At 38.7% G+C, this 23627-nt stretch overlaps 1 protein-coding gene across 2 annotated transcripts; it reads right to left on the bottom strand.

Moving 5' to 3' along the window:
- Positions 1-985: 985 nt before the first annotated feature.
- On the bottom strand, positions 986-23442 carry LOC124170437. Of its 2 annotated transcripts, XM_046549158.1 has the most exons (4): positions 22297-23442; positions 18815-18894; positions 3367-4819; positions 986-1702 (listed from the first exon to the last, which is right to left on the bottom strand). In XM_046549158.1, exons 3-4 carry the CDS (start codon positions 4693-4695, stop codon positions 1697-1699), a joined length of 1335 nt encoding a protein of 444 aa, XP_046405114.1. In that variant the 5' UTR covers positions 4696-4819; positions 18815-18894; positions 22297-23442; the 3' UTR covers positions 986-1696. The 2 variants fall into 2 exon arrangements, 1 of the variants encoding a protein (XP_046405114.1); XR_006867452.1 differs by lacking the exons at positions 986-1702; positions 3367-4819; positions 18815-18894 and adding an exon at positions 20965-21236.
- Positions 23443-23627: the final 185 nt, after the last annotated feature.

The following is a 23627-nucleotide window of genomic DNA, read 5'->3' as shown; positions in this document are numbered from 1 at the left end:
TTGCTTGCGTGACGGTCACAAAGAGTTTTGAAACCCTTATTGAAATTATATTTTCGATACACGATTCACTGTCCATCACTTATAAATTAGGAGAATTCCTTAAACTTAAGTGGTACAGAAAGATGTGTGGAGTGTGTTTATATGCATGGATGAGAGACTTAGACGATGGGGAAGAGAAAAAGGGACAGGATTGGGGTGTTTGAGGCGTGGGTTTGGAGGAAGATGGAGGGAATACGGTGGACGGATAGAGTTGGGAATGAATACATGTTTAATAGGATGGATGAGAAAAGGACGTTGAGATGGACAAAATAATTCAAAGGAAGGGTGACTGGCTGGGACATTTGATGAGAGAGAATGGAATTTTGAAAGTAGCTTTGGAGGGATCAGAAGAAGGGGAAGTAGAAGGCGGAAGTTTATCGACAATGTTAAAATTTGGAAGATATGGAGACTTTGAGGAGATGGCCGGAGACAGGAGAAAATGAATGCAGCATAGGCACGGGGGACCTGCTGATGGGCAGAACACCACAAGATGATGACAAACAATAGGCCCTACCATTACACTGAATCCCATAGGCATGGAACAGAAAAGCTACATTTCATATAAAGACAACAGGTAAAATGTTAAACCATCAGTTTCACTTTTCTCCTTGAAAAACATTTCAGCATTCTTGAGGATTATGAGACTAGAGATTTACTGTTGCAACACTACTTAGGCACTTAAGCAAATTCCTACTATTTCCAGTCAACTTAATATTTTTCAAAGGATATGTGAATGTAGAAAATATATAAATGCATGAATGAAGGCAATGATCTTCTCTAACACCATAGAAAATTTGAGAATGACCAAATAGAATGAAAATGGACTACGGTCAAAAATATATAGGAAAATGAATTTAAGAACTTAATTACTAAATTACGACATTCCTTAAATGTCTTCCAACATGTAAAAAATTGAAAAAAAATCCAATCTAAATCTTTGCTTGATTATGACTTAAGAATGCAAAATTAAATTCTAAATCACAGATTTAAATTATTCAGCATACCTTTGAAAGAAATAATCTTTGATGAATATAGTGCACTACATAGTTTTAAGCCCACATCATTATCGTTGTTGATTACAGGGAAATATCTCTCAAGTGCATGGGTCAAGCAGGCCAAAGCAATGAACCAAAACAAATCAATTTACACTTAAGGGCTACACAAACATGAGTAAATCCGGCAAAATACATATAATTCTAACAATAAAATGAGTGCAGCATACGTTGCAAATAGATTTATGTGCATGAAGGCTTTCTGCTAAAAACTGGCTGCAGGATTACATTGCTCAGCCAAAATTGTACCTTCCTTTCAAAAACTTCTAGCGTACATGAGATGTTAAATGAAATATTATCAAAAAGTACAATTACCCTTGCAGCATAACAAAGAAAAGACTGATTAAATAATATGTCCACAATATTATAACAACATGCATCTCAAAATGTGATTACCGACCCAATGAAAAAGTGCCATGTAGCAAACATGAAATTAACAAAAATGACTGAGTGTAATCTCTAGCTACCTGGAGCATTGCACAAAATAATAGTGATCAAGTTATCCCAACAAAAACTTATGAGGCTTTATGAAAATACATGAATGTAAACAGAATTTTTTTGCAGGACCAGCTCCATCACAATCTTCAAAGTATATTAGGCCAAATTTATCTCTGAAACAAAAAATACAAATTAATGGATGCCTCCACGAAAAAATAATGGAATAACAAACAAAATGCAATGTTATCATTAGGTCAATATTCATAGTAATATAAGATATTACCCCCACTTACAAAAATGCATTGGCAATAATTATTTCCAACAATTATTAAATATCTTCAAACAAACCAATGTTCTAAAAAGAATTATTTATTTTATGAGTGAAATATGTTGTTAAACTTTCAATACTGTTTGAAATTTACAAATGCATCACTTGAGTAATCTATCATGGATTTGACTATATAGACAATCTTCAACTTCTTTATATTATAATAATATACAATTCAATGTATGTATATCCACTAGATTAGAGTTCTTATGAAGTCACCATCTTAAACTTGCGAAATCTACGAGCAAATTAGAGCTACAACACACTTTACCTTTTGAAAAGAAATCTGCAACTCAGAACATGGGCAAGTATTATGTTCAACTAAACTTAATTGCTATTAAAAATGTTAAAATTACAACACCTCTCAACCATTAATTCAAATAACTCACAGAACACATAAGAGGAACATCTAAGAATGGAGGATCTTATGCAACAGAAATTTCATTTCACCTCTAGATGCCAAACACATTTACAAAGAATGGCCCACTTTTGGGAAATCTTGGAAAATAAAATTACGAACAAACTGTTCAGTTATTCAAAACTGTGTTTGCATTTAAATTCACAAATTAACGATTTATTTGCTTAAAAGCTCAAATAATGTTGTTTGAATGTTTTAATTAACCCTTTCGAGACGGCGGAGTTTTTGTCTTAGCATGACTTCTGTACTGAGCCCCAAGAGACTCTTCTTTCTCGTGGTACGGAGCATTTTTGGAGGGCATTCGTTAAGAAGGATCTCGCTGAACCTTTTTCAACCCCTCCACGTAGGGACTTTGCATTATCTCAGACTCCGAGAGTAGTTGTGCTCCCTCCTTTCCGGGTTTACGACCATACCAGCGGCATTGGTTTGCGGTCAACTTAATTATTGCTTATATGTATTTAGCAAATGGATAATTGTTGCTTGCATGTAAATTACAGACTTTGAATTTTCCTCATTTTTATCTGAGCATTGCAAAATTTTAAACGAAGTTCTAAGGCCATTATTAACACATTTAATGCAGCAACAATTTCCATGTTGATGTTTATATATAACTCGAGATATAGTTTAATATTTATCTTAGAATTTCGTTTAAAATTTGTCAACGCTGCTCAAAAGGCAAAGAATTCAATTCTTAGTTTATTTTTTACGAGAAATGAACCAATATTTATTTCGGGAATTGACTGCATAAACAATTGAATGACCGCTGTCCTGTACCGCTGAGAGGGGTTATAAAAGACGAAGGGTCCGGGTACCTTCTCCCGGATTCTGAGGGTTAATCCTAAACCCCAAAGCGTTGGGTCCTGAGACAAAGACGTCGTAAACCCACGACCGTCCTAAAAGGGGGGCTAGAAAACGTATATATACGGCTTTCCATCTCCTGGCCGGGAAAATCTCACACCTATATATATATATATATACGCCCGTCGTCTCCCGGATCAGGAAACGTCCACACGTATATATACGTGTACAGTACTGAAAAGGTCATGATCAGGATGTAATGAAAAAGTGTGAGAAATAGATAAAACACCCACCTTTGCCTTGGCCAGAAGTGTTCCCATCACATTGTTAGAATATAGAGAGAGGAGGAGGGGGGCTTGCTGCTGCAGAAGAGATCTTCCTTCTGTGGATCTATTATAGGCGATAATCTCAGGGACAGCAGATGCGAGGTAACAAACCCTCCCCAACTGTGACCTAGAATTCAATGCGTAATTGATACATACATGTATTCCCTCTCCCCTCTTCCTCCTCTCTTCCTTCACCTCATCCAGAGCCCTCTTCCACTCGCGCTCCTGTTCGGCATCTCTCTTGCTGTAAGGTCTCCCCTCATTACCAAAAACCAATTTCAGGGATAACTGTGAGAGGGCACAAGCTAACTCAGCACATACGTATCCCTCACTATTACCAGAATTCACCAATGCACCCAAATACACAGTCTCGCTCTCAAAATCACAAAATGAACACAATTCACTCCCATTCCTACGAGTCCCATCCAAAAACACTGCCTTCTTCCTCATCCGTCCAATGTACTCGGATTCCATTTCCACCATCACCTTCACCCGATCATCTCCACTCAAATATTTGATAACACACGCAGTGAGATCATCTTCATCGTACAGTCTCTCATAGAATCTACGCATTTCGTCAACTCCACTTCCATACACTATCCGTGTCCTACGCATCATGGCGTCCACACACTCCTGCTTAGCTCTGACTGGATCAGATGTGGCTGTACTCAATGCAGCCCCCCCTCCAGGTCCACACTTCATTGACGTCACATCCTCCGCTGTTGACGTCACGGCCTCTTCCAGACAACGCAACAGCGTGTCACGTCCACACACCTGTGATTTGAGTTCCTCGAAGGATGAGCTCAGCTGTCGCACAAGAGATTTCATCTCTCGCCTCAATGAGTCCACGGAGGACTTGAGAGATGCAATATCCTGATTAGACCTATCCACTGATGTTTTGTGGTCGGCACTCTTACTGGACGATGATGACTCCAGGCGGTGCATAATCACCTGGTCTCTCGGGTGCACCAACGTCACCAACCTCAGAACTTCGGAGCGGTCCACATCTTCAGGGAACTGTCGAACCATCTCTTCAGCCGAAGACAATGTATTCTGTTGACTGTCATCTGTAATGCCTGTGTCGGCCCCTCTCGCCAGCAACTCCTCAACCCAATCAGCCTTTCCAAGTCCCACTCCAGCATGCAAGAGTGTTCTTTGCCGTAGATAACGAACATCTACATCTTCCAACCTGTCCAGCAGCTCTTTGTGCTGGAGCAATGAACCAGTCACCAATCCAGCAAGAACCCTCTCCTCAACATATCGCTCTGAGCCGCCAGCAGAAATGTTGCTCGCCATTATTACGAACCAATGAGTTGGACTTGGCAGAGAGGGATATGCCAATAGAAACCAGGCGAGGTGGCGATGTCCAGCGAGGACTAACACGCAATCTCAGTGAAGGCACCTAAGGATGAAATATTGACTGCAAAGAAACAGAATGAATATCAAATTATTACCTTAAAAGTTGTCAATTGTGGGAACAAAAACTAACATTAGCGTGACTTGGCCAAAAAAAATTCGCTCACTACGCAACCCAAAATAAAAAAATAGTTCTAAAGTGTTTTGAGTGTTTGCATTTATGACATGCAAACACTCAAAACAATCGTTTCTACGAGGAATTTACAATTCTGACAAAATATAGTTGGCTAGGCAAAAAGATCTCGGGAAAGTATTAAACATGAAAACAAGAGGGAAAACCTGGTATAGTGCGGCACAGAGGTTATTATTTAACATTATTATAAAAGATTCTATGCTCAGACATGGTAGGATGGGAAAATGGGCCGCGAAAAAAGAGGAAAAAAGAAAAAAAATGAAATTAGAAGAATAATTCATGTTTTTGAGTAACTGCTTAATAGTAGATGCCAGCAGCGTAGGAAATACATCATTAAATTCTCAATCTTTGCTTCCTCACTTTCTGGAGGGCACTTCGAGCGTAGGAATCCATCCGTCGAATGAAAAGCAGTCTTGGTCCCTTAGGTGGCATGCATTGAAACCATGCTTACGCCAGGTTTTCCTCCTCAATTCCTTCTCTCCCCTTAGAAATGCACGTTACCTTTGTTCAAGGTTGTCTTCCCATCCACACCAACAACTATAGTACAGTGGCGGAAAAAATTAACGCAAAGCTCGTTGGCGTCTGAGAGCGGCCAGTTCAGGAACTACTTGTCTTGCAAAATTTTGCTCACGTAATGCTCTCATACAACCGGGAGTTTTAAAAGCAATATATCCCTTATATACCGGGGAAATAATCATGCCCGTCGCATTATGACAAGGCGCAAAAGATCCAGCTACGAATTCTTCGCCATATTCTCCGAAGTATGCTTCGCCCTCGACTCACCTTCAATGGAATCTACTCTCATCGGGACATAAGTGGACACAGCCGACATATTCGGCATTGAGACTGCCTCAGAACCCAATAGTTCCGGTGGTGTAGTGGGTAAAGTGTCATGCTTCGAATCAGAGGTTCCACGGAAAAGTCACAGTAACATATGACTTGATACTGCACACACACACACACACACACACACTGTAAACATTTTTCTGATCTTAAAACTTCGCAATACCTATCAATAGGTCCATAGGATGTTGCAAGGCTATTGAATTCTTACGCGCTCATTTATTTGTTGAAATTCAACCACCATATTGCATAACCATTTGGGCAGTTGACTGTGGAGTGAATTTTGACTACCATTTCCGATTCGTCCAATCCAGCTTCAAGGCCCCTAACATAAGATGTATGTGCAATGTGTCACAGCCTACTACTCCTCCCTCATTTCAAGGGAAAAATCGTTGGAAGTTCTGCAGAGCTGAACGAAGGCAGAACAACAAGCCGCCCAGTAGTTCTTAATTACTGCTCAACTAATCACCCTCATATTCTTCTCTTATCTTCGAAGGCATTCTGGCCAGGTCAGCAATCCCAAAGGACCTATCACATCGCATCACCTGCACCTATTGTGAAATGCTTATGAGTGCCTTATAAAAGAAGACTTGGATTACCTGAACTATAGTTCTTTTTACTGTTGCAAAATACTGCGTTTTGATTATCCACTCCATTAAGAACATGGTGTAAAATGACTACATATATAGAAATGGAGAACATGCAAAATTTTTGAAAAAAATACAGGAGATGGAGGAAGATGAAACTTGCACAATGCAAAGAACCTGTGGGTTAGGTAACGCTTTGTTCCCCAGATAAAAATTCTTAAAGTTGTCTAAAGTCCAATGACACAAAAAGCGGCGTTTGAAAGGAGGCGTGGTCAATAGAGTATTGGCACGTTTTTCGGAAGTGATCTTTAAAAAATTTAAAACTCAATTAGGCTACATTCCTAGTCTCAGAATAGGGTGGTTTCCTTTTATTTTTTTATTGCCTAAATCGAAAGATTATTACTACTGGAGTACGTATTTCACACTTTTAGATTTTTAAATGACCATATCTATTTTTCGCGATTAAATGAAAAGTGAAAATTTTCAAGTACGCGAAAACGCGACGCGCAAGTAGGAATGATGGGAAAAAGTCCGTGCGATGCATTTTTGGTTCCCCCTCCCGCCTTGTGAGGTGACCTTGATCGAGGCTCTGAGTGCTGATAGGCCGCAGGATGCTAGTGGGTAGGTGAGTACCTTGCTGGCAGATAGCGCTTGGCTAAAAAAGGTTTATTAATACCTTATCAAATGAAGAAAACTTTCTGACCTTAGCCAGTTTTAATGGGTGATTATTAAGACATGTTTCCCTGAGCTCTGTGCCTCATGCATGCATTGGTAACCTCAGACGATGTATAACTCCTATCCTCTCGTGTAGAAACTAGGTCCCTGTACGTCACGTGGAGTGGCATCGCGTGGGCGCCAATCTGACCTTTTTCAAATGAGGATAAAATTTGGCCCTTGCCATTCGTCTAAACTGGTATATCAAAAACCAAATAATTTGTGTATTATGAATACACTAATGGTGGGCAACGAATCGCAATCAGTGCCTTTCGCCCTGTCGATTTCTGAAACAACAATGCCTGTTCGCTGTCCGTTTGAAGTCTGTTGATAGCCTGTTGGAGATTAGTGAACAGAGTATAAACAGCCAATGAACAATCTCGGGTCACACACAAGTAGGAACAACTTACGAACAGCCTTCCAACAGTTTGTTCTCTGTTTGAAGCTTGTTCCTTAATAGGCAGGCAACAAGCATTTCGGGAACAATAGTGAACAAGCTTTTAACAGGCAGGGGCCGGTTGGTAGTATGTTTCACCGAACAGGGAATGAACAGACAACAGTGAACAAACACTAAACATCCTATCGATTTACGTAAAAAAATGCCTGTTCGCTGTCAGTTTGGAGCCTTTTGGAGATTTTGAGAACAGATTATGAACAACGTACGAACAATTGTTTTAAGTTTCGGAATTTGGACAACAATTTGGATTAATCCAAATTTAATTGAGTGCAAGGAAGTTTAATTGAATCCAAAGAAATTATAATCTACTTAAACAGTAATTAGGTATATACGCTTGAATTCATTATCACGATTACCATCAACCACGGATGACGGTTATTGAAGTGAGCACGCAAATTATATCAGCTATCTGCACGGCTTACGCACGTTAAATACTTTACTTCGCCAATTACAGGCAGGGGCCGTTATGTTTCAGCCAAAGAGTATGCACTCTGTGGTTTCAGCGGACTGGGAACGAACAGACAACAGTGAACGGACACTCAACAGGCAAGGGCCGGTTCATAGTCCGTTTCACGGTACAGGGTACGAACAGAAAACAGTGAACAGATAGTGAACAGGTTCTCAACAAGGACGGAAAGATAGCATGGTGCTGCTACCTACCTATAGAAGATAGCAAACAATGACGCCAATAACCGATACCGTTATCCGGACAGTTTACGATGGTTTACGAGCACATGGTCGACTGTGTTGTGGTGAAATTGTTGGTTGCGGAGAAAACAGTTATTTATTTGAGTATTATTTAACCTGTGCAAAATGCCCGCAGTGACGAATTAAGTAATTCGTGCCTACATTCAGTGATAGTGAACGTCGTGAAGTGATATTTGTTCTTGAGTGTGTTTATTTAATAATTTATTGTGTCTCTTAAGTTTTTGAGCAAGTACTGAGATTTGTATTGTATTTGTATTACGCGTATGTGCGTTACGTCGCTAATAAGAACCGACAAACATTGTCAGAGGACTGTCTTTCTTGTAGGTTTGTTTGTGAGAAGTGAAATCATCGTGTTCATAAACATTCTTTATAGGCGTGTTTCTCTTTTAAAATCACACGTATTATATTGGCATAGTGCAGAATCCGAGTTGTATTAATTTAAGGAAGTACATATTTCTTTGATGAAGGCATGTGAAATATTTTTTGGTGTAGTGGTTGTTCTCCCAGCTAGCACATTATAAGTCATTGAGATAAGGTGAAAGGAAGAAATAAGGAAGTCGCTTCTCAAGTAAGCTTGTTATGGGTTTCTTACGGCCAGGGCGACAAACATCCAGAGTAATGGCAAAATGGATGCCAAACTTTCAGCACTTCCGTAGATGCTGTTATTATCCCATCGTTACAGAGTGTTAATTAAGGCCTTTATGCATTAAAACAATGTTTTTATTATTGGCGCTTCTATATTATGAGGAGAAATAACATCATACCGCCATAATTTGAAAATCATTCACATTTATGAACTGATAGCTTAACGAAGGTCGTAAGAAAAACACAATTTCACAAGAATACCAACGTAGAATAATATAAAAATGCCGGAAGGAACATCTAAAATACGTATTGTAGTCGTCGGGTTATCAAACCATAATTTAAAATTCATAAATGTTAAAATGTATGGACCTTGAATAAATTCAGTTTTTCATGCACATGCCAAACAAGTTTTTTTACATAATTGGATATTTAATTAGTAACTACGCCACCTACTCTCAACAACTGCCGTGGTGTAGTGGTTAGCAAGTCATACTTCGGTTCCGAGGGTCGCACGTTCGGATCCATCCTGACGTTATTTTTTTTCTTACCGCCGCATGGATAGAGTACTTGTACTATGCTTTATATCTTCACTAGCCGGTTGCTTGCAGTTATTAATTTTTTTCTAATTACGGGAAAATCTGTTATCAGTTGTTCAGCCCTTCTAAAAACTCGCTAAATTTCCCCAATAGCCTTTAAATTCATGTCAAGATGAGCCGCGTAGCATGTGTAGTACGCTGTTCAGCCGCCTTTGGCGCTCCAACAGAAGTGACTTACATTGCCTGAGGATATTTGACGGCATTCCTTACCTAAACGCCCCTAACGTCTTACCCTTGCCTTATATAAGTCCCTTAGCTTACGATAAGCTGCTTATCAATTTTTTCCGTAAGAAAACCATAAGAAACGGTTAACTCACTTACTTTGTGCTATCTGGGCTGTTAATGATGAAAAAGCTTGCTTTTCTACAACTATTCAAGATTTTTATAATTAATGGAATATGTGGAAAAGCACAATAAAAGTTTTTCTTACAATCATTCAAATGAATTTCAACTTTTAATTCTATTTTAACATAAATTATCTCTTGTCTATTATGTCCAACTTAGCAACAGCGAACAGTTAAGGAACAAAGTATGCGCATAGGGAGAGAACAAACAAATAACCGTCTTCTCACATTCTCACAGACGTGAAACAGACAAGGCGTTCCAATTTACATTCTACGAACAGTCGCCTGACTGTTGTCACTCGGACCAGGAACAGGGAACTAACAGACGAAGAAAACAGGCAATGAACTGACAGCGCACAGTCCCCTGCCTGTTCATTGTCTGTGGTCCAACAGGTAAGGAACAGAGAATGCCGCTTTCTTAACAGGGAGGGAACAGACAAGTAACCCTTTTCTCACAGACAAGGAACAGACAAGGCGTTCCAATTTACATTCTACGAACAGTCGCCTGCCTGTTCTCTCTTGGTTAGGGAACAGGGAACGAACAGCCAACTGACAGACAATGAATAGACTTTATTGTTACAGAAATCGACAGGGGATCGTTTTCTTTGATGAAGGAAACTACCCTATAGTGAGGTTCTTTTTGAGTGAGATATCAATTGTTAACATTTGCAAAATTAATGAAGCGCTGAAACATCAGGCAGCCATATTCTCAGAGCTGTGACCTCATTTTGTTGTTTTTTCAGTAATATCTTGTTCTATAGGGTGAGTCCCCCTACAACGCATACTGAGTTTAGAAGGAAGCCATGGGATGGCTAACGGACTATATTGAATGTGAGTACAGGCCATATTCTACATCTTTTCATTAATTTACAGTGTGTCCCAAAAAGAATGACCCCATTTTAACTTGTAACAATATTGAAATAAATGTCTCTAGGCAAGCGAAACAATGCCAGATGTGATCGGCATTGTTTGGAGTTTTAGAAAAATCCGCTTAATGTCACTACGAGAACTGATGTGGAGCGTGCAACCCTTAGACCATTGGTCTAACAATAACGTGCAGCCAGTCTCGCTGAAGATGACGTACAGGACCGCGAGACCAGGCTTTACACTCTTAGCCTCCTAGGACCCCTGACCTAACACCATGTGATTTTTTTTCCTTTTGGGAAATTTTAAACAGCGTGTTTACTTTCCTTTCTTACCTCGTGACATTGATGAACAAAAAACATGAATATCAGCTGCTGTAGCTTCAGTGACAGAAGACACCTAACACTCAGTTTGGGATGAAGTCAGCTATCAGCTATCCGCGCAGCAAAATGGAGGACATATTGAACATTTATGATGGTTTTTTATAAACTTCTGTCTTTTGTGAGTAACTTAGTATACAATATTTTGATTTTAAGCCCTTCTTCCTATAAATAATCTTATTTAAAATCGGGTCATTCTTTTTGGGACACACTGTATTTCTCAGTTGCGTAGACGACAGGGTTCTCTTAACAACTTTTCCACCTTGAACTACCCAATTGTATTTCTTGCTCTTTGGTTTTCACTTTTGCGTTTGTTTGCAGATTTATATTGACATTAACATTAAAAGAGGCAATTAAACTGTGAAGATCCTTGTAATATTGCCACTTCCCTCCTGTAACCTAATTCACTTATCAAAAGTAACAGTACCCATACCATATAAACTAAAAAAATGGAAAGATGGGAAAATTATTTTCGATAATATTGTGAGTTTGGGTATGCAAAATGTTTGTAATTTTATGCCGAATAAAGTGATGCAAATACAGTAAAACCTCTATGTAGTGAACCTCTTTACATCCTAAACCTCCATACATCACACCACCCCTACGGTCCCGTCTGATTTACATGTAAATTTATAGGCAAACCTCTTTGTAGTGAACCTCTTTATATCGTAAAACCTACACTTATCATGCCAAGGGCATACCCCCGAGACAGCCTAGCTACCTCTGCAAAATGTACCGAGACAACAAGAGACCATTAATGCAGCTGTGATTACGTACATGGAATGACATTTTCAGCAATAAATGTTTCACTATTTTTTTCTTATACAGTAGACTCGTTATTACGAAGTTAACGAGACCGAAACACCAGAGGTTCGTAATAACGAAGATCGTATGAACGTTTCTTTCAGGAATCCTCTGAAAAAACGGTATATGATATACGCGATTAAATTACGCGGAAATATTCATTAACAGGAAAATTCGTTTCAGTTTCGGCATGAGGGTAGACGTAATTGAGGGTCGATATCTTCCTGAGTACAGTAAGTCCGATTTACGAAATAGATGCGTTCCAAGACCTCGTTTCTAAGTTGACAAACCTACGGTCCGGCCGCCAATGACAGGCGGAGTGGTCAAGGTCGGGGCAGCGTTGCCAGGTAAGAAAGTGAAACGCCTACAAAGGGCTCCGTGAAGAAAGGAGACGGAGAGGACGACGAGCGAGAAGGACCCAGAAGAAGAATCACTTGTTTAGGGGGTTCGAAGAGAGGGCATGTTTTAGTGGATTAGGCTTATTTCGCTGCTCTTTATGCACTTGACGACGTAGTATGGCTGGGCGATGGGGTGAGGTGCGTTTGGGGGACAGTGATTGGCTGCAAACCGTGCTGGCGCAGGGTTATCCGCACCTCCTATTGTGCCGTCATCGGACAACTCTCGCTGGCCGGACTGTATGCAAGGCATCGAGGAGTACGGTTATCCTCGGGAATGCAACACTTCATAACTGTGCACGAACTCACGACTGTGGTGAACTGATATAGCTGGGCGAGCAACGCAGCCGGAACCGAAAAAAATCGCTCTCCGCGATAGGAACAACGGGCGAAACGCTCAACAGTTCCTAACTTCACACTGGATTCAATGATACTTTAATCAGATAATGCCCAGAGTACGATTTCCTCTACGCCGTAGTGCGTAGCAACGGCCGAATCAAAAGAGGTCAATTCGAAATTTGAAATTTTTGAATGCTGGCATCTCTGAAAGTTCGTAAATCGAATGTGCGTAGGAAGAGAACTAACTGTGCATCAAATTTACTAGCTGTGATGAGTCTGTCACCATGATTCCCCAGGAATGAAGCTTATAATATGACTTTGTGCGTATGGTGAAGAAAGAACCATAAATGACGCTCTTTGTCGCAGTACACGAAGAGAACTTAAACGTGGCGTGCTTATTGAAACTTAGCGTAGTGAATATCCATCTAAATGTGTAATCCATACGTAAAAAATCCACAGCTTATGCGTGGAACTTCGTAATCAAGTTCATTTTGTAACCGCCGGGACCGGTACGGAGGTGCGTAATTTTGTAAAAACGAAATTTTCGTAATAACGTTTCTTTTCCTATAGCTTGTATAGGCGTTTCCGTCGGGACCAACGATTTTCTTCGTAAAAACGAGAACTTTGTAATAACGTTGTTCGTAATAACGAGAGTATACTGTATGGCCATATGTATTTAATTAAAACGGCTAATTGATTGGAAACAATTGACTCATTTCATTTACTCCTTTTCTTGATGCATTCGTCAGGTTGGCATGTGGCCTGAAAGACCATTTATCACATGTAGACCGATATTCAATAAATAAAGAATAAGTTAGCTTTCAAGGCTGTGATATCTGTAGCGTACAGAAATATAAAGGTAAGAGGAATTATTGACACACAACTTTTTATGGATATAACACAAGAAATATTTGCTATTCAATCTTACCATAAATTATGTTCAAACTCAGTTTGTCAATTTTATTAGATAAAATAACATTCTTGACAAGCATGCTTCTTTAACCCTCATATGGATTAACTAATTTACTCAAGTGGTTGTATTTTTGGAGCCATAGCGGTGCTGCATTATAATTTTGTTATTATCTTTCAAAGTTAGCCTTTATTTACAAGTTATCTAACTGATAGTGGTAAAGACATCCATTATCTTTATTTCTCATCGCGCTTTGCGACATTTAACCCATTATTGTCAAAGTTATAACTAATAAAACTTGAACGCTGCATTCTTCTCCATTTGTTGCCGCAATACTCTCTATTTCCGTTCCTTTTGTCTGTTATTTTTAAATGAAAGTTTTAACTTCGCATCTAATGGTTCTTTTCAATATTTTTTCTGATATGCAGTTCTGGACAAACTCCGCTTTTTAATGCTTTAATTGTCTATATTTTTATGTGTCTTAATACTAAAACTGAGGACAGAATAAGATTTGTTTACGCCCACATGATATATTTTGGCTTCACTCCGTCCATCTCATATCTTTGCAGTGTATACAACCTACCTGGCATTCCTTCTCCTTTCTCCTCCTCACTCACCCCCATCATTTTAGTAAAAACCCTGATGAATGTAATCTCTGTGCATTTGAATACACAAAGAAACGACATATATATTTCCAAATTTTAACTTAACAGAACAAAATTATTTTCTATCATGCAATTAGGCTGTTATCTTGATTTCATCCCAATGGTAAACTGTAACGCCATTGGTAATTATATAAACATAAGCAATTTGTGTAGACTATCGCAGCCACAAAGGAATATTTCAAATAAGAAGTACAAGACATATAACAATAACCGTGCGATATGTTCTTCACGGTATTCGGTGAAACCTCTGAATCTCCTGGCAAGTTTTAGTTACTCATTCAACGAGAAATATTCACACGACAGTGAGGAAGCATTATTCTACGAATTCAGATAACACATTGTGTCAAAATTTACTTAGAATTGCCGCTGGGTGTAAATCTAAACACAGCAAACCTGGGATTTGCCCAAAAGTGACCATCACCATGGCAGGTATGTGGATGCAGAGAAGAGAAGGTACCCAAGCAAAACTAAGTCAGAAGCAATGGAAAAAAAACCTTGGCTAGCCAAAAGTTTCTATGAATAATTCTTGCAAAAAGATCAAGTTCTGTCAACGAACATTATAACGAGACAAACATAATGATTCTTAGCTATAAGGGAGAGCAAAATTGATATTGTAATATTTTCTTTTTATTAAACAATTTCATATTGTTTATAAGGTTTAAAAATTTAAATAATTTGATTATAAGTAGATTAAAGCATTTCAAATGAAACATAATTCCTTTGAAATTAGCTTTGAGAGTGGAGTCCCTGAAGTAGTGATGAGGAAATTCTCGGCCCAAGCAAAACTAAGTCGGAGGCCCTGGAAAAACAACCTTGGCTAGCCATGAGTTTCCACAAATGATTCTGGTCAAAATATGAAGTTTTGTCAACAAAAGTTAAGATGACGCATACATTATGATTCTTAGCTAAAAGGGAAAGGAAAATTGGTATAGGAATAGTTTCATATTGTTAAATAATTTCATTTTGTTTATAAAGTGAAAAAATCAAATAATACGATAATAAATACATCAAAGCAGCTCATATGGAACATAATTGCCTTGACATTAACATTGAGAGTGCAGTACCCGACATAGCGACCAGGAAATTCTCGGCACCGTAAATCCAATGATGTAATTTTTTGCATTGAAGGCCAAAGAAATGTAAACTATCAACAATATGCAAACAAAATTGTATTTGTTTAAAGTATACCGGGACCGGGAACACCTTGTCCGGTAGTGTCCGAAAATATCCACAGGGAAGAATGACACCTTGGTAGCATAACTGGCTAAAGCACTCGATCGGAAATCGGGGGATCCTGGTTCAAATCCCGGTCAAGGCGAATGATTTTTTCTCTGTGGATCTTACGCAAAATTGTATTTGAATATGAAGAAAGAAGAAAAAATAAACTACTGAAAATTTCAAAATGAACCATTGGAATGGAAAACTTTTACACCACTTTAAAAACCAAGAGCACCGCCTAGGCACAGCAAATCCATTTGAGGGTTAAAGCAAGGCAGTCACACAATAATGAATAATTCATGGAAAAGAACAATGGGTAAAATATGAAGATAACAGGAATTATTGACATATATATCAGTAATTTTGGCAGCATTCATAATTTAAAAAATGCAGCAGTCTCACGGACTACACACCACTGTGTTAACAACCCATCGGAAACAAAAGCAAAAAAAAAACAACTCAAAAGAACTTACTATTATCAGCCTCTGATTGAGACAGTCTGGAGCACCCAAAAGCCATTTTGTATACACTAACATGGCGATATGAAAATTTTTCCATGAAAAGAAAAATGAAGATTCCATTTAAACTACAGTTTCCGAATAGCATATTAGGTCTGTAAACTTTGGTACAAGTACGAAGTGTACCATGGCAAATAACATTTTGTGCATGTCAAACAGGAAATATTTGCCATCCATTCTTAACCCGGTAACGCCTGAATTAAAAAGTTTCTGCGATTTTTGTGGTAATCATATGTTTTAATACGAATTAAATTCTGAGTCATTCAGTGCAAATTTTATTCTTTTATCTCTAATAGTTACCGAGATACAGCCTGGTACCATATGGTACCGCTAGGCGTTTAAGGGGACAAAAAATCGAAATTTGAAAAACTTTTCGGAAATCAAATTTTTAAGCCAAAAACGTTAAATATTTATTATTTTCCAGAAAATACATTCATTTTCATCCAAAATTACGCTCAAATATCGATAATATTCAATTAATTATTAAATATTATTGTATATAAAATAGAAGGTATGTATAATTGACGTAGAAATCAAGAATAACATGATTTTCGTGTTGCCGCACATGGAAATTAACAAAGCAGTCACTGCATTGCATTTCAAGCATTCTGTTCTTATTCTACTGGTTCAGTTTTCAATGGCACACCGTCCCCGCTTGGGCTTGGAGTTTATTTGTTGTTTTTGCCCGTCGAACCTATCAGGGGCATTGGAAAGAAGATAGGCCGCTGTCAGTTGAATGCAATATTTGAAACATGAATCATTTACAAATGTATTTCTTTAGCCAAGTACCCCATTCCAGTCGCACTTCTGGTAAATTGAGCACGTCCTTGATATTTTAGGGGATCCTTGTATCCAGCTGAGATTATACTACTGGCAATCGGAACTCAAACTTCACGAGTTCCGTATCAGCATCCATGCGTTAGGCGTCATTGCATCCAGAATCCAAGTAAAAATGGGCCACGAACATTTTGTCGACCCCCACACTATCTTTCCCAATTCCTTTTTCGTAGGCTTTCACATTCCTGAGTTTTACGAAGTAGCTATCTGAGCTATTGGTGCACCACACTTTCTAGCCAAACCTAATTAGCCTCCCCCGCATGAATTGCTAACAGCCATGTCTCCCAAAAGAGAACATTATTGACTCTTTGAAACTCAAGGACTGCTTTTCTCTGAAATATCCGCCGAATATTTCTTTTTCCATGCCCATAAAAGGGCGCATTTTCCATATCTTATATGATTTATCCATAGCGGTGTAATCACCACAGTCAATAAACCTACGAAGTTGTAGGAATCTGTTACGTCTCATTGTGTAATAAACAAGATTATTTCTGGCGTTTAGTGCTGCCTCACGATAGTGCCTTTTACTGGGAGTCGTTTTATGCCAACTTATAAAAAGAATTGCAACAAATATTTTCAGTACCTCATGTGTTATATTTGGGTCATAACAGTTGCAGAATTGTACACACCTATTCGACTCTAACACTTAGTGTGTAAGGACAATTTCGTCAAAGAACAGTTCAAATATTCCAGTTGGGGATGCCTCCTGAAACAGTGAGTTGGTAATCAGGATTACGAGAAATCCTTTCGTGCTTTACGATCTCTTCATCATCAAAAACACGTCCTTCCTCCCTATTTTTATACCTTTTGGGTGCTATACGGCTCTGTTCAGTTTCACTACACTTTTGAAAATTTTCAGACATTTCTTGAGATAAACTCAGCTGACTGTCCACCTTTTCGAACAACAACTTCAAGTTCGAGCAAAATTGGCGTCCACTCGTTATTCCATTTTCCTCACTCAGAAGGAAGGTATTCATCCTCTCTTTGTAGCAGCACATGCTGTATTATAAGCAGTATGTGTAAGTTATTTCGGTTTTACTAGCACATGAAAGTGTGAAAAGTATCAGAGTGTGATTGAGATACGTTAGACAAAAATTAGGATTACGCTGCTCTTGTCGAAGGGATGCCTGTCGCGTGGTCGTCTCTCGCCGCCAGCCGTCATTGAATTTTCCCCTTAGCAAGCCCCCTTATTCCCCATCATACCCCCTTCCTAATTGAGTACACGGATACTCTTCCTATTCATGTTTTTCTAAATAGTATTCAGGTATGCAAGTATACCTCCCACTCCTTGAGCCCTCGTAAGGGTACGAGATTCTGAAAAAATGCGGACAATTTAGGGCCTTTTGCACTTGGATGACGTCCTTATAACAAAAAATTAATTAATGTACACATTTAATATGCGTTATAACATATAAATAACGCAAAATTTATAGTATTAAGGATGAAAAATAAATAATTGTAAAATAAATAACTGTTAGAAAACGAAAACAACAGAAATATTCGTATTTACGCTTTCCGCCAAAACATGGTAGTGCAAGCGTCTAGCGGTACCATATGGTACCACCAAAATGTTTTGCATCATAACATCCCAAATATTAGGCTCACATACAAAAACCATGCTTCATATAAAATGTACATGCTATAACAATCATAATTACATAAAAACATCTTCGTATTAAGAGTACATAAGACGCAAGTAAAGAAAATCGAAATGCTTGCACTAAAAATTCCGTTTTTTTCGCATAGCTGAAAATTATCAATTTTTAAACGGCTCTAAATACGTTAATTTCAGCTTTAAAAAAGCAAATTTTTCGGGAAAATGTAAATACAAACATTCTTATTATGTTTGAGCTCTCAAAAACCCAAATAAATTACAATAAGTGACAAAAAAGTTACGTTTAGCATTGCGCTACCGGCTGGTACCATATGGTACCGCTAGGCGTTAGCGGGTTAACATACACAACCCTCAAACTCTGTTGGTCAATTTTGTTAGATAAAATGTTGTTCTTGGCAGGCATGCATTTTTCAAGCAAGGCAGTCACACAATACTGAATAATTCAAGGAAAAGCATAGATTAAATGCATTCGCAAATACTTACTTACCAAATAGTTTACGAAATCTGGTTGGGATGGGCAATTGTTCCTTCCTTGACGTTCCTATCTCCAGTACATAAGAGGCAATCCTGAAACATAAAATAAATAACTTCTGTTTGTGCTCCCACTGTTTCTTTCCTTTAGTTACCTACTTCAGTAGACTGCAGTGGAGGCCTCTGCAGGAGGAGAGGGGAGGAAGGCAACCCCTCCAGCCCCTGAAGTAGGTAGACCGACCAGAGGCGATAGGTAGTCACGCAGTGTCGGGATTTTTGGGAGCCAGACTTCATCATTTGGCTTTGCCATCTTCACAGTTGGTGAGAGCGTGAGTATTATCAGTTGGTTCTACTTCCTACATTTTTTTTCATTCATCACCCTGTCTTTCTGCATATCCTCCTCTGAAACTCGCAGATGAACAGGTTTACGAGCCAGCAAGTAGTAAGTTGTCCGTCCCCACGTACTCTGAGAGACTTAATACTAAACTAAAATTCAATTATTCCTCTATAAGAAATGTCCGCAGGGAGGAAGTGGTTTTAGCAAGCTTAAGAATTGGCCACTGCTTATTAACCCATTCATACCTCTTCACCGAAGAGAGAATACAGCCCCAATGCTTAAATTGCCATTTTCCACATACAGTGTGACATATCCTGACGGACTGTGCAAGATATCGTACTGCATGGGTGAATCACAAGCTCGGAGATAACCTGGCAGAGGCACTAGGAGACACTCCTGAAAACATTTCCCGACTGATAGCATTCTTACACTCAAATCGACTTTTCAATAAAATATAAAAAATATAAATGACACCTCTTGTAAATTATTGACATGTTAATTTAAGAACGGGCCTATTCCCCTTTATCAATTCCAGTCAGTGAGTGGTGCAAAATGGCCTTAGCTGCCGACGCACCCTCTAAAAGAAACACTACTACTAATTATTCCTACCCTCAACCTAGCACCCCTGCCATTGGGAGTTTGGGCGGTATTTACCCACACTGGCACCCAGCATATCGCCCAACACCACTTAGGACTCCTGGATAAGATATTACATTATATTTAAGCAAATACTGTTGATTTTTGTAAATGGCTTTACTGAGATGTTTCCCCTCTAGAATGTGCAACACTTTCACATTCAATAGTAATTTATAATCAAAGTCAACAATATTTGTGTTTATTAAAGTAACTTTGCCATTCGAAAAAGTAAAAAATACTTATCATTTGTACTTTTAGCAATTATCACAGTTGGAAAGAAAAAACTAGTCAAAATTGACACATTTTCAGGATTTTCAAACAATTATGAAATTTAAAATGCACTTCCCAATCAATTATATACAATGTCTTGCAATTTAGAGAAAAAAATCAGAAACCAATGTAGCAAAAAGAAATTTTTAACATTCCAGTTTCATCATTAATATGACCACATTATGGACATCATAAAATTGATGTTTCCCCTTAACACATTTAGCCCAAAATTAAATTTTAACTTTGCCCAGATCCGAAAATTTTGTCAAGCGAAGCCTGCCGTCATCTATAGATGACACTCGGTCATTAAGTGGTAGCATAATATGGCCATTTTTGATGTTTCTAGGACGTCTATAACTTGATTAAAAAATTGACACTGTCAACAGAAAGAAAGGCATGGTCAACATTCCCAATTAAATATTAATATTACCACATTATAGACAAAATAAAATCGATGCTTCCCCTCCATTTCCACAATGGCCATTTCTGATGTTTCTAAGATGTTTATGACTTGATAAAAAAGTTCTTTGAAAAGTAAAATCAACCTATTTATAAATAATTTAAATGCTATACTGCACAAAAAAGTTTTGAAATAAAAGCCAAGGTGCTGATGCCAGTTTTCACAGGGTCCTACATGCATTTTAGATGAATGGCCCTGAGGTAAAATTTTAATTTAAATTGCATTGATTGAAATAACTCATGACAGGCTTCACCTACATGGCATCTCAACAGTCACCGTAATGAACGAATACACTAATTTAGTTGTGCTAAAAGATTTCTTAAAATTCAAGGCTACTTTGCTGATTGAAAGAATAGCATATATAGGTATGTGTGACTGGGTTTGAAAATATTTTGCTAGGAAAATTGTTTCAAGACGAAATCAATGATTGAAGCAGTTATCATTCAAAGTTATCTTTCATCAATGCTACAGCAGGTTTTTAACACTTGTCACATTGTCATACCTCATTCATTCACACAATGCCAAAGTATAAGCAAAGATCAGCATGAATTGACGTAAGAAGAATGATGCAGGTTAGAATGGAGCAAAACTGACAGGGCGGATCAAACCGGCCCTTTAAATCACCTGGTAGTTGTTGCTTTCAAGCAGCAATATTACATATAAAGTAGTTGAAGTGGCTGCCATTACCAGCAGATCGAGCTCTTTTTCCTTTTTGTAGAGGCCGCCGTTTAGTTTCTGTGAATATTTCAAATATTAGACAGTTTTATTAAGGATTTTTATTTGTTATTATTTCTGAACGATTTAAGTTTGTTTAGGATCTGGCAGCTTATATGCTGATTTGATTTACCAACAGTAAGTTAATATGATAACTTAGTGTTTTGAGTTGTGTTTTAAGCCCGTGTAGACGAATAATTGATAATGGATACACGATATTATGGATTACTTTTATTGGCACATTTTTTGTGCTGTGTGTCGAGGGGCAAAACCATCACGGGAGAGTGGGGCAGGACCGAAAGAGGTTGAATAATCTTAAGGCCGGTTTACGCAATGCATTAGTACGCACTGGTTATTATCTAAATGTGTGAACGTGAGAATGAACGCCAAAATGCACCATTTCCACCCAACTTGTGCGAATGCATTCACAGAAAATAGAACCTGTTCTAATTTGGTTCACGCATTCATACATGTTCCGTTCCGGTCCTCAAAAATCATTCACGAAAACAGACATTAACTTGTAAGTATTAATGCATCGTGTAAACAGGCCTTTACAGATAGGGATGGTTGTGATGAAGGAGACGAGTAGGCTTGCAAACTTTTCAATGAGTGGTATTCAAGTTCCAAGAATACAGTGGATTGGATACAATGTTTGAACTGCAAAGAGTGAGAATCGAAATAGTTGAAAAACTGTTTGGATGGTTCAGTTCGAGTAGCTGTGATGAAAATGAGTTCCTTCAAAACTCAAGGGAAGTAGCAATTAGCACTCAATCCTCCGTCATCATGTGGATACGTCACAAACATCGATTCCACAATGATAAATCAATGAAGTTTATCAAATTAGTATTCTCAAATTCAGGTAACCTACGATGCATTAAAGAGTGACCATTCTTCTCACCAAGTTAATGAAAAATGTTCAGTCTCAACTATATTTACATCTCTTTCAAATTCCACACAAAAATTGTTTCTATTGGATCCGATTTACCCTTCTTTCGAAGACTCGAGGAATTTCTTTGTTCCAATAACAACTCTGACACCTTTAATACACCAGAATTAAACAATAACATAAGAAACCACGTACCTCAATTCGAACCAAGACCGAAATCATTTGTCCAAGCAAATATTAATGCCTTTCTCTCACAAAAAAAATTTCGACGGGGTCATCACATTTGTGGAATCAAAGCCTGCGTAGTCAATGAAATAAACTGTTTGAGAAATTGACTAATGCCTTGTTTCCACTACGAAGGGTCTACAGCGGTTAGGGAATGATGGGTAACCTGACCAGCGTTCCAACGGGAAGTTTGTTCGAATACCCTGCCGGGAACAGAAGTTTGGGGGAGGTAAATAGTTGAGTAACGAAATAGCGTGTGATGAAAATGTAGGTTCAAGTAGCTAGATTGTTGCCTTTGATCAACATTTATTTAATGCTGTGGCGAAATTGGATCCGCCTCCGGAACAAATGGAAGAAGAAATGCGACGGAGGAAGAACCTGAGGGCCTATATTATAAATAGGTTACGAAGAAAACCCCGGCATTACATAAGAAGAAGTTGACGGTTTGTTAGCAGTCAGGGGTTTTGGGATGGAGATGTTCCCAAATGACCCGATGCATTCAAAAAACATATCGTATCCAGCGGGATAATTTCAAATGCTGTGCAATGGAATAATGACTAGCATCGCTAAAATAAGTACGCGCACGCGAGAAGCTATTCTCGTCTCTTAAGGATAGCGATTGCAATGTACTACCTCAAGTTTGGGTCAGATCTTGCAGTGATGGAGGTATTCTGCGATGTCAACATAGGCCCCTTTTATACCCGAGCAGCTAAGTCTGCCAACACCTGTTTGTGGCCTTTAAATGTACCCCGAAACCTCCGTTGCATATTTTCCTCTTCATAAATCGAGAGCAGGTTCTCCGTCTCGTCGTCTAAAAAATTCTTTCTCTCAGGATTGGCCATCCCCGCTCTTATTTAAAAAAATATGTACTCGCAACGTTTTTCCTGCCTTCGATAATTGTCTGGTCTCGTGGTTGTTATACGAAATACGTTCGTCAATTGCTCACTAGATCCGGAAACTAGCGTTCCCACTACGATTTCTAACCCGCGTTAACTGCTAACCCGCGTCAGCCAACCCGGGTTACAATTCTGACCGGGGTTGGCGCTAACTGCCGTTTCCACAACGATATGTAACCCGGGTCAGCGCTAACCCGCGTAAGAAGGGCGTAGTGGAAACAAGGCATAATGCTTGACCTTGACCATAAACTTGTCACGAAGCACCGATCTTTAGTGACCATACATAGATCTGGCCGACTTCCGTGACGATAGGGCATGATCACTCGGCTTGTGACGTCACTTTTGGGAATCCAGGTGTTTTCCCAAGTTTTAATCCCTGTAAAAAAACTAATCAATTTCCCGATC

The sequence above is a fragment of the Ischnura elegans genome, chromosome 13 (assembly GCF_921293095.1).
Source record: "Ischnura elegans chromosome 13, ioIscEleg1.1, whole genome shotgun sequence".
NCBI lineage: Eukaryota > Metazoa > Arthropoda > Insecta > Odonata > Coenagrionidae > Ischnura > Ischnura elegans.
This window is presented reverse-complemented; position numbering and strand designations above follow the sequence as displayed.